The 19333-nt window shown below is 47.5% G+C and overlaps 1 protein-coding gene across 4 annotated transcripts in view; it reads left to right on the forward strand.

Annotated features, from left to right (window-relative positions):
* Nucleotides 1-1964: 1964 nt before the first annotated feature.
* SMARCD3 (SWI/SNF related BAF chromatin remodeling complex subunit D3) overlaps nucleotides 1965-19333 on the forward strand; it is a 245590-nt gene continuing 228221 nt past the window's right edge. For 2 of the 4 annotated variants that reach the window (XM_074946671.1, XM_074946673.1), the window contains exons 1-2: nucleotides 1965-2088; nucleotides 4953-5148. Coding sequence is in view for 2 of the 4 variants with exons in the window: in XM_074946669.1 (XP_074802770.1) it covers nucleotides 6703-6744 (42 nt within the window). In the remaining 2 variants the exon portion in view is untranslated. Of the gene's footprint in view, nucleotides 2089-4952; nucleotides 5149-6484; nucleotides 6745-19333 lie in introns of all 4 variants that reach the window. The other 2 variants (XM_074946669.1, XM_074946670.1) reach the window with 2 other exon arrangements.

Raw genomic sequence — 19333 nt, forward strand, 5'->3', positions numbered from 1 at the left:
TAAAACTGTGGGTGCTGGGGCAGAAGGGAGGGCTCCAGCTGTCAGCCTCACTGGGGGCTGGCAGCCAACAGGCTATGTAAGTAACGCAGTGTCTACACAGATACTGTGTTGCCCGAACTACAGTGACATAAGTGCTACGTCTCTCGTGGAGGTGGAGTTATTATGTTGGTGTAGCAGGGGACAGGGTAACAGGGCAGAAGCTGCATTCTAGTGCAGCCACGGAATAATTAGGTCTAGTGTAGACACTGCACTGCACTCTATAATTAGGTCTAGTGCAGACACTGAATAATTAGGTCTATGTAAGCTGCCTTGTGTTGACCTAACTCTGTAGCATAGACCAGGCCTCAGTCTTGGAGGCATTCAGGCCTCGTGGCCTACCCTTAAGGGAGAGTGGGGTCTGGCACACTGAGGGGGTTCCTCCAAAGAACTGTGTAAAAGTTGGGGGATAGCACAAATCCTGTATATCTGTGACGTGGGTGGGGAGCAGTTGGTGTCTGATTGGTGGTCAGGGAGGGAGGGATGGTGCAGCTGTGTTGTCAGTGCCTGGTCCCTGGCAGGGGTGTGTGTGTTGGCACCTGGACTGTGTCAGGGGAGACATGTTAGTGCCTGGTCTCTGGCAGGGGGCCAGGGAGTATGGGGAGAGGGGTGTTGATGCCCTGTCCCTGGAGGGGAGAGGGACAGGGAGTGGCAAGGGTGTGGGTGGTGCCCAGTCCCTGGAGGGGAGAGGGACAGGGAGTGGCAAGGGTGTGGGTGGTGCCCAGTCCCTGGGGGACAGGGAGGAGAGGTGAGGGAAGGAAGAGTTGTCAGGGCCTGGTCCCTGTGTGAGGCATGGAGGTGGGGGAGGGGTGTCAGTCCCCAGCCCCTGGCTAAGGGGGGCAGAGGGGATGTTGGGTGGCAGGGGGATGTCAGTGCTCGGTTGAAGGGGGCTCAGTGGGTGTGGTGGGGAGGAGTGTCAGTGCCCGGGTGAGGGGGGCAGGGCTAAGGGAGGGGTCTCAGTGCCCAGCTGAGGGGTCAGAGGCTGGGAGGGAAGGGGTGTCAATACCTGGCTGAGGGGGACAGGGCTGGGGGAGGGGAGGGGTGTCAGTGCCCGGGTGAGGGGGGCAGGGGCTGAGGGAGGGGTATCAGTGCCTGGCCGAGGGGGGCACGGCTGGGGGAGGGGAGGGGTGTCAGTGCCTGGGTGAGGGGGGCAGGGCTGCGTGAGGGGAGGGGTGTCAGTGCCCAGGTGAGGGGGGCAGGGGCTGAGGGAGGGGTATCAGTGCCTGGCCGAGGGGGGCAGGGCTGGGGGATGGGAGGGGTGTCAGTGCCTGGCCGAGGGGGGCAGGGCTGGGGGATGGGAGGGGTGTCAGTGCCTGGGTGAGGGGGGCAGGGGCTGAGGGAGGGGTATCAGTGCCTGGCCGAGGGGGGCAGGGCTGGGGGATGGGAGGGGTATCAGTGCCTGGCCGAGGGGGGCAGGGCTGGGGGATGGGAGGGGTATCAGTGCCTGGCCGAGGGGGGCACAGCTGGGGGAGGGGAGGGGTGTCAGTGCCTGACCGAGGGGGGCAGGGCTGGGGGATGGGAGGGGTGTCAGTGCCTGGGTGAGGGGGGCAGGGCTGGGGGATGGGAGGGGTGTCAGTGCCCGGGTGAGGGGGGCAGGGGCTGAGGGAGGGGTATCAGTGCCTGGCCGAGGGGGGCACGGCTGGGGGAGGGGAGGGGTGCCAGTGCCCGGCCGAGGGGGCAGGGCTGGGGGATGGGAGGGGTGTCAGTGCCTGGGTGAGGGGGGCAGGGCTGGGGGAGGGGAGGGGTGTCAGTGCCCGGGTGAGGGGGGCAGGGGCTGAGGGAGGGGTGTCAGTGCCCTGCCGAGGGGGGCGGGGCTGGGGGAGGGGAAGGGATGTCAGTGCCCGGCCGGGGCGGGAGGTTCCCGCGCTCCCGCTCGGCTCCGTGGCGCGGGAGGCTCTTTACCCCGATCCCTGACGGCCGCACTTTGCAGACGCTCCCTGCCGCCCGCCGCTCCCCGCATCGCCGCGCAGGCGCCCGCAGGCCCCGGGAGCGGAGCCGCGGCCCCGGGAGCGGGAGAGTCCGGGACCGGCGGGGAGGAGCATGGACATGAGGGTGAGGGCCAGGGCCAGGGCGAGGGTGAGTGGGAGGGGTCCCGCCGCCCCCGCCGCCCCCGCCGGGGAGACCGGCCCCCGGCTCCTTCCCTTGGCCCCCCCCGAGCCTCCCCTTTGGGGGAGACCGACCCGCCCCCCCCAGCCTCGGGCACTGCCCCCCGCCGCGCCCCTCCGGGGAGACCCGCCCCCCCAGCCCCGGGCACTGCCCCCCGGCGCCCCTCCGGGGAGATCGGCCCCCCCCAACCCCGGGCACTGCCCCCCGCCGCGCCCTTCCCTGCGCCCCTCCGGGGAGACCCGCCCCCCCAGCCCCGGGCACTGCCCCCCGCCGCCCCCCTCTGGGGAGACCGACCCCCCACTCCTGGGTACTGCCCCCTCCCTGCCCCCTGTCGGGGTGACGGACCTCCTGCCCCCCACTCCTGGGTACTGCTCTCTCGCTGCCCCCTGTCGGGGAGACCGACCTCCTGGCCCCCAGCCCTGCGTACTGCCCTCTTTCCCTGACCCCTCTGGGAAAGTCCGACCCCCAACTCCTTCCCTTGCTCCCTGCTGGGGGAGACTGATCCCTCAACCCCTTCCTCTGGTAGGGGGAGACTGACCCCCACCACCCCTTCCTCTGCCCCCTGCCGAGGGAAACTGACCCTCCAGCCGATTCCCGTCAGGGAGACCACCCCAGCCCCTTCCCTTGTCCCCAGTCCTGGGTACTGCCCACTCCCCGGCCCCCCACTGGGGGAGACCAACCCCCCCTCACCTCAGGCACTGTGTCCTACTTCCCTCAGGTGAGACCAACTGCTACCTACTGGCTCCTCCTGGGACAAATGAACTGCCCCCTGCTAGGAAAGATTGACCTCGACCAGTCCCAATGCTTGCTCCCCTGGCGTTAGGAGAGATCCAGCACCACTTCCTCACAGCCCCAGCAGTGCCTCTGGGGGAGACCCCCATTTCTGTGATATATCTTCTCCTACATGGCACTGTTCCCTGCCCCTGAGACATACACTGGGGGCTGGGTCTGCCTTTGCCTTGAGATAGATTAATTCTCCTTCTGCTGCTCAGTCTGGCAGTGCTACTGCTCCCACCTGTCCTGGAAGAGAGACATGCCTGGTACTACCCCCACCTGCCCTGGGGTAGAGATACTCTCCCCCTATCCCCACCCCCTGCACTGCCCTCTATCCAGCACTGCCCCCGTTCCCTTGGGGAGAGACTCCCCGCTTGGAATTGCTCTCAGCTTGCACTGCCTTCTGGCCCTAGGAGACAGACCCCTCTCTAGCATTGCCTTAAGCTGGGCACTGCCCCCCTCCCCTGGAGAGACCCCTAGCACTACCCTCAGTCCAGCACTGTACCTCTGCTGTGGGATACCCCTAGTTCTGCCCTTAGCCTGGCACTCACTCCTGCCTTCGGAAAGAGACTCTTAGCACTGCTTCCTGTTCTTTCAACCTTGGCACCCTCCTTGCCTAGCACTGCCCTTCAGTCTGCAGTTTGTTATTATATGCCTCCACCTTACAAGCCTTGCTCCCTGCCTGCCAGGCCTGGCACTTTCACTTGCTTCTGCCTTGGCATTGTTCACCTGGCCTTGCATGGCCCTGCTTCAGTTCATGCCACTGTCCACTATGTGGTACTGCCCAGATCCTCCTAATTATTTCTGGATCTACTGCTGGGCACTGTTAACAAGTCCATCTGCCCACACTGTCCCATATACCCTGTCCGCTTTCCCTTGCTTGGCTCTGCCAAGCAGCTGCTTTGGCACATTGTGGCTCTGACCAGATATTGCTGCTCACTTATTCCAAAATGGCACCGCACACTGCATGGTCCATACCTTGGTCTCTTGCACAGTCTGCCTTAGTGCTGCTCATTTTCTACCTGCCCATCTCCATTTCTGCCTGTTAGCCCATACCTTGTTTTGGCAGTGCTGGATCTGGACCCATGCCCTGCTCTTCAGCCCTGGCAGAGTTGGTTCTTTTGCCATGACAGAGCAGGCTGAACACCGCTGCTCTGCTCATCTGACTTAGTACTGCTACATGAACATCCTCCCCTCTCGGTCCATCTGCTCTTGGAACATCTGGATCGTCAGCGAGCACCCTGCTGGCCTCAACACAGCTGGGTATTAAACTACCCTCCCTGTGCATCCCTATGAGCACAACTGTGTTTTCCTCTCTCCACTTGCTGTGATACAGCCTCGCCTTACTTCCTGGCTTGCAGAGTTAGTGTGATGTGCCATCCCTCTTCCACGGGCATAGCTCGATTGTCACACTCTTCCCAAGGAGCAGCTGTATTGACATCCTCTTTTCGACAGACAGAGCTGGATCTGCATCCCCTTCCCCAGGAACGGCAGGATCTGCTCTGGACTTGCCCTGGCAGAGATGACTCTGCACCCACTTGTGTTGCCCATGTGCCCTAGAAACAGCTGGATCAACAGCTCCATTCCAACCTACCTACCCCAGGATATTTGGATCTTACCCTACCCTCCTTACACATCTCTATTTACATCTCCTCACCTGCCTTAGCACAGCTAGTTCTGCACCTTCCATGTCCTGGTACAGCTGAGGTAACAGTGTCTCTGCTAAAATATTGTACTTTGCTGTCTGTCTTTTGTAGCCTTTTTTTATACACCAGCAAACTGACACTTACAGTTCTTGAACTAGTTCACTTTCCCCAAAATAGCCAGAGTCCAGATGTGCCCAACAGCAGGAATATAGCCTGGAACAGCAATATCAGTAAACACTCTTCCTTCAACATCTGGGGCTGATAGCCTCTCTATCTTTCTTCTCTCAGCTTGTAAAGGTACATCTTGGGTCAGCACTGACCCAGCAAGTTCACACTGATTTGTTGTGTTCATCTCTTCCCTCCCACTCACTGCCTGCCTTCTCCTTTCAGAGCTGGATTCGAATGTATCCTGGGTTTGCTGCGTTACAGCAGTTCCTGCTTCAGTTAGATCAGAACCTTCCCTGCTAATTCATCATGACATAACCAACCAGCCACCTCCCACTGCACAGCTGGATAAGCTTCTTGTTTCCCATTGTTCCAAGCACATGTGACTCAAGGCCTTCATCATCCACCTAGTCTGGTACAGGTAGGTTTAACCCTTTGGAAAGCGGATTGTTCCTGGTGGGAAGGAAGATGTATATGATTTGCATGAGATAGGGAGAATGTCTGGGGCTGGCAATCTTGGGTATGTTAGGACTGTTGCCTGGAGTCAGTCCTAGACTGAGCTGCTCCTTCAGTACTCACAAAAACAAAAGGAGTACTTGTGGCACCTTAGAGACTAACCAGTCTATTTGAGCATCCAATGAAGTGAGCTGTAGCTCACGAAAGCTTATGCTCAAATAAATTGGTTAGTCTCTAAGGTGCCACAAGTACTCCTTTTCTTTTTGCGAACACAGACTAACACGGCTGTTACTCTGAATCCTTCAGTACTGGATATCTTAGCTGGTGCTCTGATTAGTTAAGATCCAAATATACTGGGGTAGATAGGCTGGAATGGAGTTGTTGATTACCATCATGGCTGGTAGAGAGGAGACTAACATGGGCAAAGCAGGGAGTTTGACTTGGAGAGTGAGAGGTAGCCACTGAGAGAGCAAACGAGTGCCTGTTGTGGGGGAGAAGGGAAGAGGAGGAGCTTAAGGTGTTCATTCACAGTAACTCCTCCTCCATTCACTAAGGGTGATTGATGCTTGCCAGTCTGTCACTGACTTGCACAAGTATCATGCTTATCTTTGCACCATACCTAAATCAACATTTTTTGAGTTCTCATTTCCTTCATGTAGTGTCACACAGTAAATTCTCCTCCTCCTGCTATTCCTGCATCCCTGGCCTCCATAGATACCCACTGGTTAACTCTACATTTACACTAACATACTAGAATCTCCAGTTCAATTCTTTAGTGTCACTTCCACTGGAGCATTTCCAGATGAGCCATACTGCCTCCTGCTGCTCGGTCACTTCTTTACAGTTTCTCTAACCGGTATTCTCTTTTCCATGGTTGGATCAGTCCCTTTTTTCCTGCTTAGACTTGCAAAGTTCAATTCAGTGGTCACTGGTGATAAGAGTAGTGGACGAACACAGTGTTACCCTAGTGAAGGTAACAATTTTATAGTTTAGGATTATACCATTATGATCAGCCAGTTTGGCCGCCTGCGCAATCCTGGCTAGAGAATCTCTCCTAGTGGTTCCTGCATCAAGTTCATCACTTCTGGCTGAGCTAGAGCATGTTGCTGAGTGAAAGACACCCAGTCTTGCTTTATAGATTCGAAGTGATGGAGAATTCACTGTGGTCCAGGTAAGTTGTTCTGATGGTTAATTACCCTCACTGGTAAAAATTTATGTTATTTCTAGTCTGAATTTGTCTAACTTCTGCTTCCAGTTAGTGGATCTTGATGACTGAAAACTTAATACCTCATCTTTTCCAGTCCAGTTGGTGCAGCTGAACCACTTCATGGAGTTTTAAAGCCAGAAGGGACCATTATGGTAATCCAGTCTGACCTACTGCATAAGACAGGTCAGAGAATTACACCTAGTGAATTCCTGCGTCCAGCCTAAGAGCGTACCTTTTAGAAAGGCATACAGTCTTGACTTAGACTCCTCATGAAGTACTCTTGCTCAACATCTGGCAAAGATTGGGGCATGGATGAAAGCTGGCTGGCAGAGGCTCGACTCAGATAAGAACAAGGTAATGCTGGAAAGTTGGGGGAAGCAACTGGAAAGAATGGTAGTGATTATCAGTCTGCTTGGTCGAGGGAGTGCACCTCCCATTTATACTCTTGTTTGCCATTTAGGGACTCTGTTAGGTCTTAGACAGCTGCTGGATGCCCCAATAGCAGCTGTGGCCAAATTGCTTTTTCCCTTCTGCGTTTGGCAAGGAGGGTGCAACATTTGCTTTCCAATTCTGAGACCTCATTACAGTTGTCCCTGTCATTGTCACCTCAATACTAGACTATTGCAGTGTGCTATACATTGGTTTACACCTTAAGGTCATCTGGCAGCTGAAGTTACTGCTGAATGAGTTTGTCTGCCAACTTGTTTGCATATTGGTGTTCAAGAGTCTGAGGAGTTTGGGATGGAATTTAAGGTGTTGCTTTTGACCTACAAAGCTCTAAAAGGTTTGGGACCTGCCTCTCTCCCAGTGTGAAGTTGCTACAGTGGTGTTCAGTGGGAGACCTCAAGGTAACAGCCTGATACTTTAAACAGAAGGGAGGTGGAGGGAGGGTATTTTTCTTAAGGGGCCCTTTGACTCTGGACCTGGCTAATTTCCCAACCCCTGTCCAGCAAAGCTTGGACCATTATAACTAAGACCCTACTTGAATCGTGGGATCATATTCAAATAATTGCAGTTGAGTTGAGAACAAGACATGGAAAATCATGGAAAAGTACTAATGGACATTTATTAATGGCAGTAATTTGGAAAAGCCAGAGTAGACCTACTTGTTTAAGAAAAATTTGCTGGAACGATATAAACACTCAAGTATTATGTTATGCCTGCTAATTTTTTTGATAACCAGACATTTTGCTGTGACTATATTAAACATTCATTTAAAAAAAAGAAAGTGACCCATACAATATAAAATTTAAAAGATTAAAAGTCTTAACATAACTGCTGTAGAAATCGGCTCCAGTCCACTTTAGCCTTTAAAATTTCACAGGCATTGTATGTTAGTGCAGTACTAATTGCATACTCGAAATACATGCAAAATTGTGGACTGTGCAAAGTAAGCCAATTAAAATCCAAATTGCGGTAGAAGCCTAATGTTGTGGGATCTACAACTTCCACAATATTGCAAATGAAGTACGGGCTTAGTTATGACATTCAGGGCATGCTGTAAGACTCAACTGTTTTCCTAGGGTTTTCTGGAAAGGTTCATATTTTGAGATGGGGAGGATTCAAAATCTCTTTTATGGATAGCTCTCTTTGTATGTATTCAGTTGTGTAGAGGTGCCGTAATCCTGCATAGTTAATTACTTTTAGACAAATGTAAATAACTAAAATAGACAACCCTAAGGTGCCACAAGTACTCCTCGTTCTTTTTGCTGATACAGACTAACACGGCTACCACTCTGATACATGTCTTTATAGCTCATACTAACAAGTATTTGTATTACACTCTCCGGAATGTATTCGTGCCATATATAGTGACTACTAAATGTTCTCATCTCACAATGTGTATTGCTCAAAAATGTCCTCAGATGGATTCATTAACTGCTTTCAGCACAGAGACTGGTATGCTGTGGGCAAGTATGTCTGGTATTTAGCAACTTAACATGGGGTCCTTAACACGGGGACCATAAGGCAGAACTAGCACTTTATGTAGCGGATAAGTGTCCCTTGAGTTTCAAGGATGCTTGTGGGGTAAGAAGTGAGAGACAGTTCTAAATATAAATGACAGTGTGCAATGACAGAACGCATAGAATATCAGGGTTGGAAGGGACCTCAGGAGGTCATCTAGTCCAACCCCTGCTCAAAGCAGGACCAATCCTCAACTAAATCATCCCAGCCAGGGCTTTGTCAAGCCTGAGCTTAAAAACTAATGGAGGGATTCAAGAAATTGGGTGATGTGGTCAGAGTGGTGGCAGAAGAAGGTCATTTCATGACTTTGCTTCTATGACCTCTCTGGCCTCGACAACTGTCAACCTTGCCCCTTACAAATCTATTTAGTATACTTCTGCGAAGATCATCTTCCTGGCCTGTCACTTTGATTATGTCACCCTTCTTTTTAGTCCCTCTGCTAGCTCCTCCTCCAACGTATCAGACACAAACTTCCTGTCCTTACCTTCAAGGCCTTTCATAACTTAGCCCTGCCCTGTCTGTCCTTCCTGTTATCACAACATTGATCCCCACCTTTGCCACAGATAGGTGTCAAGGGCCATGGATAGATGTCCTCTTTTTTAAAAAGTGAAGCCTAGAGTAGAGGTTGCAGAGGTGTGTCTAATGCTTTTAACTTTGTCATCTTTTACTCTTTGCTTTAAAATTTGGCACATTCTATGGGAATGAAATTTTTGGATGCTTTTAGTAAAGTGGTTCAGCTGTTTTCAAGAACCAGGAGAGTGGAGAAGAAATACAATTTTGCAATTATAAAAATGCATTGTGGCCCTTTTTTTTGTTGTTGTTTGCACAGCTCTAGTGCCTCAGTGGAAAATGGTATAAATGTGCATTTGACACGTTTTTGCATATGGTCCTTAGATTACAGTGTGCCTTTTGGTGGTCTGATGAAAATTGGTGGTCTGTATGGAAATTGAGTAAAATTCTTTATTTACAAGGTGATGTCATAGAGGAGAAGTGGAGTTGAATTTGTAAATGTTAGGCAGTTGAGTGGGAAATGACTTTTAAGTGACCCATAGATAATTAAAAAAAAAAAAAAAGGTTTGGTCTTTTCTGCTGCTTTTTATGGTAGAAAATGAAGAGCTGGAAGTGTTTTAGGGGGTTTCTGTGTTTGTTTTTCCCCTTAGAAGTACATAGGGACAGGCCCAAACCAGACCCTAGGGGCAGCTTCCTGTACTGATAGTGGCCAATACCAGCTGCTGCAGAGGGGAGGCCCAAGAAACCTTGCAATAAATGGTTATTCATAGATTCTTAGAGTTTAAGGCCAGAAGGGATTATCTAGTCCAGGGATGGCCAATGGAGAAGTGGCTCTTCAGAAGTTAATATGCAGCTCCTTGTACAGGCACCGACTTCGGGGCTGGAGCTACAGGCATCAACTTTCCAATGGGTCAGGGGGTGTTCACTGCTCAACCCTTGGCTCTGCCGCAGGCCCTGCCTCCACTCCACTACTTCCTGCCCCCTCCCCTGAGCCTGCTATACCCTCGCTCCTCCCCCTTCCCCCTCCCAGCCTCCTGCACGCCACGAAACAGCTGATTGGGAGGGAGGGGGAGGCGCTGATTGGCGGGGCTGCCAGTGGGAGGGAGGCACTGGGAATGGGGTGAGAGGGAAGCTTATGGGGGGGCTGCTGATGTATTACTGTGGCTCTTTGGCAGTATACATTGGTAAATTCTGGCTCCTTCTCAGGCTCAGGTTGGCTACCCCAATCTACTCTGACCTCCTTGATAGCACAGGTCCTGTATTGACCCAATAATTTGTGTGTGACTAAAGCATAAGTTGGTGTTTGGTTAAACCATATCTTCCAGAAAAGCATCCAGTCTGGATTTGAAGACTATCCTCGTGTTATTTGTTAAGAACATAAGAATAAGTGTTATTTGTTGGTAAAGTGATTTTAATTTATCTAAATTCCATGTATACTTTACAAGGGTCTGAAGTGGTGTAGGGTGGAAGATTTTGGTTTTGCAGAACATTGGTTCACCTTCTGTTGGAAGAGGGGGCTGTATAGTTTGAGATGGCCTTCACCTCTGCAGAAGGGGGACCAATATTATTGGTGGCTAGAATAGTCAGGAGGGTGTTAAACTAATAACAAAAGAGGAGGATAAAAAGAGGAAAGATATGAGAACTCAACACAAAATTGAGATGTTGAAAATAAAATTAATAAATGACATGGAGAGAAGAAATTTTTGAGTTGCCTATGTACCAAGGCTGGGAGCATGGGTAACAAACGAGGGTTTGGAATCGCTCATTTATGAGAACAAAATTTGATCTAGTTTAGAGGTTCTCAAACTTCATTGCACTGTGACCCCCTTCTGACAACAAAAATTACTACACAACTCCGGGAGGGGGGACTGAAGCCTGAGCCCGGGACAGTTTGTTTACCTGCAGTGTCTGCAGGTTTGGCCGATCGCAGCTCCCGCTGGCCACAGTTTGCCGTTCCAGGCCAATGGGGGCTGCGGGAAGCGGCTTGGGGCAAGGGATGTGCTGGCCGCCGCTTCCTGCAGCCCCCATTGGCCTGGAACAGTGAACCGCAGCCAGTGGGAGCTGCGATCAGCTGAACCTGTGGACGCTGCAGGTAAACAAACTGTCCTGGCCCGCCAGCGGATTTCTCTGATGGGCCGCATGCCAAAGGTTGCCAATCCCTGATACAAAATTAACATGGCACACATTAAATGGATTTAAAGCTGGTTAACTGACAGGCCTCAAAATTTAATTGTAAGCGGAGACTCATCATCAAATGGATGTGTTCCTAGTGAGGTCCCACAGGGATCAGTTCTTGATGCTACGCTGTTTGACGTTTTTTATCAATGACCTGGAAGAAAATATAAAATCATCACTGATAAAATTTGCAGATAACACACAAATTGGGGGAGTTGTAAATAATGAAGAGGACAGATCACTGATACAGAGAGATCTTGATTCCTTGGTAAGCTGGGTGCAAGCAAACAATATGTTTTAATATGGCTAAATGCAAATGTATACATCCAGGAAGAAAGAACGTATGCCATACTTACAGGATGCGGGACTCCATCCTGGGAAGCAGTGACTCTGGAAAAGATTTGGGGTAGTGGTGGATAATCAGCTGAACATGAGCTGTCAGTGCAATCCTTCGATGTATAAATGGGTATCTTGAGTAGGAGTAAAGAGGTTATTTTTAGGGCTGTCAAGCGATTAATCGTACTGTTAATAATAGAATACCATTTATATAAATATTTTCGATGTTTTCTACATTTTCAAATATGTTGATTTCAGTTACAAACAGAATACAAAGTGTACAGTGTTCACTTTATATTTATTTTTAATTACAAGTGTTTGCACTGTAAAGACACAAGAAATAGTATTTTTCAATTCACCTAATACGGGTACTGTAGTGCAATCTCTTTATCATGAAAGTTGAACTTACTAATATAGAATTATGTACCAAAAAACTACATTCAAAAATAGAACAGTGTAAAATTTTAAAACTTGCAAGTCCACTCAGTTCTACTTCTTGTTCAGCCAATCGCTCAGACAAACAAGTTTGTTTACATTTGCAGGAGATAATGCTGCCCGCTTCTTGTTTACAATATCACTTGAAAGTGAGAACAGGCATTCTCATGGCACTGTTGTAGCTGGAGTCACAAGATATTTATGTGCCAGATGTGCTAAAGATTCACATGTCCCTTCATGCTTCAACCACCATTCCAGGGGACATGCGTCCATGCTGATGACTGGTTCTGCTGGAAAACCATCCAAAGCAATGCCGACTGATGCATGTTCATTTTCATCCTCTGAGTCAGATGCTACCGGCAGAAGGTTGATTTTCTTTTTGGTGGTTCAGGTTCTGTAGTTTCTGCATCAGAGTGTTGCTCTTTTAAGACTTCTGAAAGCATGCTCCCTACCTCGTCCCGCTCAGATTTTGGAAGGCACTTCAGATTCTTAAATCTTGGATAGAGTGCTGTAGCTATCTTTACAAATCTCGCATTGTTACCTTCAATGCGTTTTGTCAAGTCTGCAGTGAAAGTGTTCTTAAAACGTACAACAACATGTGCTGGGTCATCATTCGAGACTGTCATAACATGAAATATATGGAAGAATGCGGGTAAAACAGAGCAGGGGATGTACAGTTCTCCCCCAAGGAGTTCAATCACAAATTTAATTAATGCATAATTTTTTTAACGAGCGTCACCAGCATGGAAGCATGTCCTCTGGAATGGTGGCTGAAGCATGAAGGGGCATACAAATGTTTAGCATGTCTGGCATATAAATACCTTGCACTGCTGGCTACAGAAGTGCCATGCAAATGCTTGTTCTCACTTTCTGGTGACATTGTAAATAAGAGGACAGCATTATCTCCTGTAAATGTAAACAAACTTGTTTGTCTTAGCAATTGGCTGAACAAGAAGTAGGACTGAGTGGACTTGTGTGCTCTGAAGTTTTAAATTGTTTTGTTTTTGAGTTCAGTTATGTAACAAAAAAAAATCTACATTTGTAAATTGCACTTTCAGGACAAAGAGATTGCACTACAGTACTTGTATGAGGTGAATTGAAAAATACTATTTCTTCTGTTTATCATTTTTACAGTATAAATATTTTGTAATCAAAATATACACTTTGATTTCACTTACAACACAGAATACAAGATATATATGAAAATGTAGAAAAACATCCAAAATATTTAATAAATTTCAATTGGTATTCTCTTGTTTAACAGTGCAATTCAAACTGCGATTAATTGCGATTAATTTTTTTGAGTTAATTGCGTGAGTTAACTGCGATTAATTGGCAGGCCTAGTTATTTTATCTCTATATTTGACATTGGTATGACCGATGCTGGAATGCTGCGTTCAGTTCTGGGGTCCATAATTCAAGAATGATGATGATGATTTGGAGAGGAGCGATGAATATGATTAAGGGACTAGAAAACACGCCTTATAGAGATAGTCAAGGAGCTCAATCTATTTAGCTTAACAAAGAGAAGGCTAAGAGGTGGCTTGATTACAGTCTGTAAGTACCAGCATGGGGAGCAAATATTTGATCTTCAGTGTGAAAGGTATAACATGATCCAGTGACTGGAAGGTGAAGCTAGACAAATTCAGACTGGAAATAGGGTGTAATTTTTTTTAACAGTGAGGTTAATTAAACATTGGAATAATTTACCAAGGATCATGGTGGATTCTACATCACTAGCAATTTTTAAATTGAAATTGGATATCTTTCTAAAAGATCTGCTCTTGGAATTATTTTGGGGAAGTTCGATAGGCTGTGTTATACTGGAGGTCAGACTAGATGACCACATTGATCTCTCTTGGCCTTGGAATCTATGAAATCAAACACAACCATGAGGCTTCACATCATTTTGATGATTGGGGGCTATATGTCTTCAGATGAAGGTGGAGTCATCTTGGCCAGTTATTTAAAGCATTTCTCCTTTAGACAGCATAATTTCTGTCTTGCCTGGAGCATCTTGAGGAAGTCCTCTGTAAATCACCAAAAATCCCAGATGTGCATCCTGCTAATCTGCAGACCTCCAGAGCCCTGTGAGATCTTCAAGACCAACCCCTGAGAGGATATGACAGGGATGCGGTGTGATATGGTGGTTCAGGATTTACTGCCCTAAGTATCTTCAACATCCATGCTAATACCACCTCTGATAGGAACATGGGACTGGAAGGGGCCTTCTGGATCGTCAAATCCAGTCCCCTGTTATTGATGCAATAGTATGAGATCTCCATCTACCCTCTCTTTCCCACAGGTTGTTTCTTGACTTTGCCACATTACCATTCACGCGCTGGACCTAATTTCAGACTGGGTGTGGATATAGGGAACACAAGAAACAGTTCTCTATTCTGGACTGACGCTCTTTCTCCAAACTGGGATGAGAAGAAAATATAAAATCTGGAAGAAATCAATAAAGATCTGGAAGAAAACATAAAATCACTGCCAACAAAATATGCAGATGGTGGAGTGGTAAATAATGGTGGGGATAGGTCAGTTATACAGACCAATCTGGATTGTTTGTCAAAATATGCCATTTGAACACTATGCATTTTAATACAGCAATCTACAACATCATACATTTAGAAACAAAGAATGAATATCACACTTATAGGATGGAGTGCTGTGTTCTGCAATGCGGCAACAGAAGAACTTAGGTGTCATGGTAGATAATCAACTAGCGTGAGCTCCCAGTGTTGTGCTGTAGCTAAGAGGGCAAATGCAATCCTTTGATGTATAAGCAAGGGTATACCGAATAGAAGTAGGTTTGTAATAATACCTCTGTATACGGCATTAGTGAGACCATTACTGAATAGTGCATCCAATTCTGGTGTCCACACTTCAAAAAGGATGTTGAAAAATTGGAAACGGTTCAGAAAATAGCTACAAGGATGATTTAAGGTCTGGAAAACCTGCCTTAATAGTGAGAGACTAAAGTAGCTCAGTCTATTTAGTTTATCCAAGAGAAGGTTGAGGGTGAATTGGTCACATTCTATAAGTATCCATATGGAAGAGATTTTGATAATAGATGGCCTTGAATCCAACAGGAAAAGGCAGAATGAGCTCCAATGGGTGGATGCTGAAGTTAGACAAATTCAGATTAGAAATAAAGTACACATTTTTTTTTCCTGGAATGGTAATTAATGGAACAGTTTACCTAAGGATGTGGTAGATTCTCCATCACTTGACATTTTTGTATCAAGTCTAGATGTCTTTCTAAATGAGATGCCATATCTTAAACTGAAGTTATGGGCTTGATCCAGAAACTACTGGGTAAGGATGTTTGGCCTGTGTTATGCAGCATGTCTGGTTAGATAATCCTAACAGTCCCTTCTGGTTTGAAAATCCTCATTTACAGATAAACAGCATCCCTGGGAGCTTCTGGACTGGCCAGATATACTGGTAACCCCTCCTCAGTCCCTGAAACAGGCCAGAAAATAGGTGATCTATTGAGCTACTAAGATTGGTCTGTAACCACAGCCACTGACTCGCAGGCACCAATGTGCCTGCTCCATTCTCACCCCCGAGGTCTCCATGGTTTCAGGGATAAGCTGTGACATGAAAAGCATGAAGGAACAAGACTTGTTTGTTGAGGAATATGCTCTCCCCTCCCTGCCATTTTTTGTGGCTTTACCATCCTATTTAAAAAAAATATTTCCCTTCCTCTGTTACTGCATAAGAGAGTGAGTGACTGACTCTGCTAACTGGCCCTGCCTAGGGTAGGGGACACCGGGCCAACCAACCAGCTCTACACAAAATGCAGGCTAATGCCAACTTTTCTGCAATTTTGGTTAGTGGGAGAGGGAATGAGAGGTTACCAGGACAGTAGCAGGAAATATTTTCAGACAGGTGTTTTTTTAAATTAAGAGTCTCTCTCTAAATTTAGATACCAAAAATAGCTGTAGGGAATAATCTGGCACATTTACTAAACTGCCCAAAATTGGAGCTGAAGAACAGGAATGGGGATGAGGGTTTCCTGCCTGTATAGTTAGGGGGGTTTGATCTATCAGTGTAAAATCCCTTCCAAGCTTTAGGCACTCTGAGGTCCTCAATACCCTGAGATGTTCTTAGGACATTGTTCCCCAGTCTCAGAAAGCAATGACTGCATCTCCTCAGCAACGGGAAACGCACAAGTCTGTTCCCATGGAAATACAGTGAGAAGTACTCCAATGGGAAGCCTCTGTGTGGAAGCTGACAGCCCAAGCTCTTTGTTTGACCTGCTGAATCTAAGGACTTTCTGTACACTCTGGGTATGTCTGTGGTGCAATTAAACACCTAAGATTGGCTTGTGTCAGCTGACTTGGGCCGTAAGGCTATTTCTTTGTAGTATAGATGTTCGGGCTCAGTCTAGAGCCCGAGCTCTGAGCTCCTCCCCCTCAGCTCAAACCTCTGCACTGCAATTAAACAATCCCAGAGCCCGAGTCAGCTGACACAGGGCAGCTGTGCGTGTTTAATTGCAGTGTAGACATACCTCAAGTGCTCAGACCCTGCTGGTGACAAGGAGAAGTGAGATGTGAATTGTGATGCTGTGTTTGGCTTTATCTGTAGGAAATTTGTGTTGCACTACATTCCCATCTCAGGAGCTTCTGCTTCAATCACTGAGAGTCTGTCCGTCTGCGGAAATCAGAGGTGCAATTGCGGCACATGTAGATGTACCCAAGCTAGTTTGGATTTAGCTAACTGCCCAGTTATGTAGTCAGGTTTCCTGGTGGGCTTGTACTCGGTGGCTAGATCATGCTACTGTGGCTTCACTGTTTTTGGTTTAATCTAGCTTTGCGCAAGCTAGATTAAAGCTAATATGGAGGTGTCTACACGTGCAGCAATCTCACACCTCATTACTGTTGTGTAGACATGCCTGGTTGCAGCTTCTGTAAGGAAGGGGATACCTCTGCTAGGTCGAGAGTCAGGGAGGCACCAGAGGGATAAGCAGGGAATTTGTAGTTCAGTGGAGTCCTTTTCTCTGTTTGAAGGAAGAAATGTTTCTGTGCACAAATTACATCCCAGCTAATGAGACAGTTTGATTATATAGTAGAAAAGCAAAGGGTATTGAATATATCTCCCACACCTGCAGCTCACAGTGAGCAAAACTAGACCTAGAGAGCAGTGAGTTAATCTGGGAGATTAGCATGTTTTTTCCATTCTGCAGTGGTGGAGGAAGGGGAAGCTGGTGGAGGAATTGAAAAAGGGCATGATGCAGTCAAAACAAAGGACAAGGCAGGTGATATTAACACCAGCACTTTGTACTGACTGCAGGAGGATGATGTGATTGTAGAGGAGTTCGGAGAGCAGGTGGCTAATGGTGCAGTGTTTTTTAAAGTCCTTTTATCACTTCTGAGTGGGCTGCCCTTTTAATTTCATTGGCTATCCCCTTGTTCCTCTTTTATGAGAGAGTAAATAGAAATGCTTGATTTTCCTTCTTTATCCCTTTCATTATCTTGTATTCCCCTACCCCCCTCCCCATTTATTTCCTTTCTAATTTAAACAATCCCAATCTTTTCAGTCCCTCCTCAAACAGAAGTCTCTCCAACTTCTAATCCTGTTTTTCACTCGTCTCTGAATGCGCTCTGTTGAATATTTTTAGAAATGGGGATGACCAGAACTGCATACAGTATTCCAGGTGAGGGCATACCTTTGATTTTTATGGTGGCGTTAGTTTTGAGTGTCATTCTCAATTCCATCCCTCTTTCATCCTAACATTTTGTTTGCTTTCATGTCCACTGCTGCATATTAAGTCAAGGTTTCATTGGGCTGCCCATGATGATGCTCTGGTCTCTTTCCAGAGTGGATAGGTTGCCTTAGAATTCAGCAAGATCCTGGGCCTGATAGTTTAGGGGCAGGGAGTGTCCTATTACTCCAGGAGCTAAGAGGAACTCCTAGGACACATCAATATGGACCTTGAGTGGGTCTCTGTACTTATTGTTTTGGGGATTGAGGGGGTCTTCAGGCATGTCAGTCATTTCAGGGTCTGAAGGAGGGTGCCTTGTGGTACAGACATTCTCCTTTAGAGATTAGAAAAGCCCCATTAGTTTACATCTAGTCCATTCTACACCAGGACTCAGCCAGGATGGAATTGTTTCCTACAGAGTATTTTCCCAGGGCTTTATTTCGTTGTAAACATCCAAAGGGTTTTTAACCTCTCCTCATAAGTCAGTCCCTTTTGCTCCCCAAAATTTGCTAGGCACTTGGAGATTTTGATTTGGGAGATATAGAAGTAACTAGATAGAGCAGTGTGTAAAGTAAGGGCCCAGATCTGCAAATACGCAGTCCCAATAAAATCGTGTTGCAAACTCACATGCATACAGAAGTGCCTGCAGGACTGGGCCCTAGTTTGAGATATGACTGGGTTAACAGATAATACAGAGGCCATGTGAAAAAGGAAAGATGAGGGTAACAGTGATGTCATTGTGGGGGAGAAGCTTTTTTATTGACATGCTTATTGTGGTATTGTGGAAGGGGATTTGGAAGTGGAAATGGTAGTGATGTAGCATTCTGGAATTGGGGTGGTCTGATATCTGCATGGAGAAATTGTTGGGACTGGTCCTGCTTTGAGCAGGGGGTTGGACGAGATGCCTTCCTGAGGTCCCTTCCAACCCTGATCTTCTATGATTGTGGGGAGAAAAGATGCACTAAGAGACAGGTCCCAGCTTGCTCAATGACTTACAGCACCAAATTACACTTTGTCTGCTATATTTCATTTTGTGTGTAATATGTTGCTATCTCCCCCTCCAGTCTTGTTCAGGCTTTACAGTGTCCTGGGGAGCTCCTACCATTGAATATTGTTTATTTTCATCAGCGCCCATGCTATGGTTGGTACAGTCTCTTCCTTGAAGAATCTTAGGACAGAGAGATGGAGAGGAAAAGGAAAACAACAAATATACTTTTAAAAAAGTCTGTATATCTTTGTAAGATCCCAAATGTGCCTACAGCCCACCCTGCCCCCTATAGTGTGTGAGTGTGTATTTGAGTGTTGTCTCCTCCTGCCTGCTCCCAGGTGTATTAGCTGTACCACTCCTGGCTGCGTCTCATTCTTATTTCCTGCCAAAGAGGGGGAGGCTTCCTGCTCTAGGGCCTTTCAGGCAATAACTCTGTCCAAGCTGGGGTTCGGGATGCTCACCAGTCGTCTTCACATTTTTCCTCATTATACTTTTTACTCCACTATGTGGATCTGCCACGTCTACTATAGTTAAAGTCTAGACCAGCTTTTTGTTTAAAGCTCAGCTCTTGTGTGTGCTCTAAAATCTGCACCATTACCTGGATTGCCTTGAAATGTGCTGTGCATCTTGGGGATATGGGATAGGTTAGTGAACTGAATTTGGGGTCATTTTGAGCAAAGGGTTCTCTTGATACAGCCCCCTCTCCCCAAAAAGCTGTTCTAAAGGTTGACATTTTTGGCACACTTTTTTGCCCATACTTGGGGATCAAACCAGGGCTGTTGTCAAGCTGTCTGGAGTGGCTCCAGAGTATGAGTACCAAC

Source organism: Natator depressus, chromosome 2 (genome assembly GCF_965152275.1).
Source record: "Natator depressus isolate rNatDep1 chromosome 2, rNatDep2.hap1, whole genome shotgun sequence".
Taxonomy (NCBI): Eukaryota; Metazoa; Chordata; order Testudines; family Cheloniidae; genus Natator; species Natator depressus.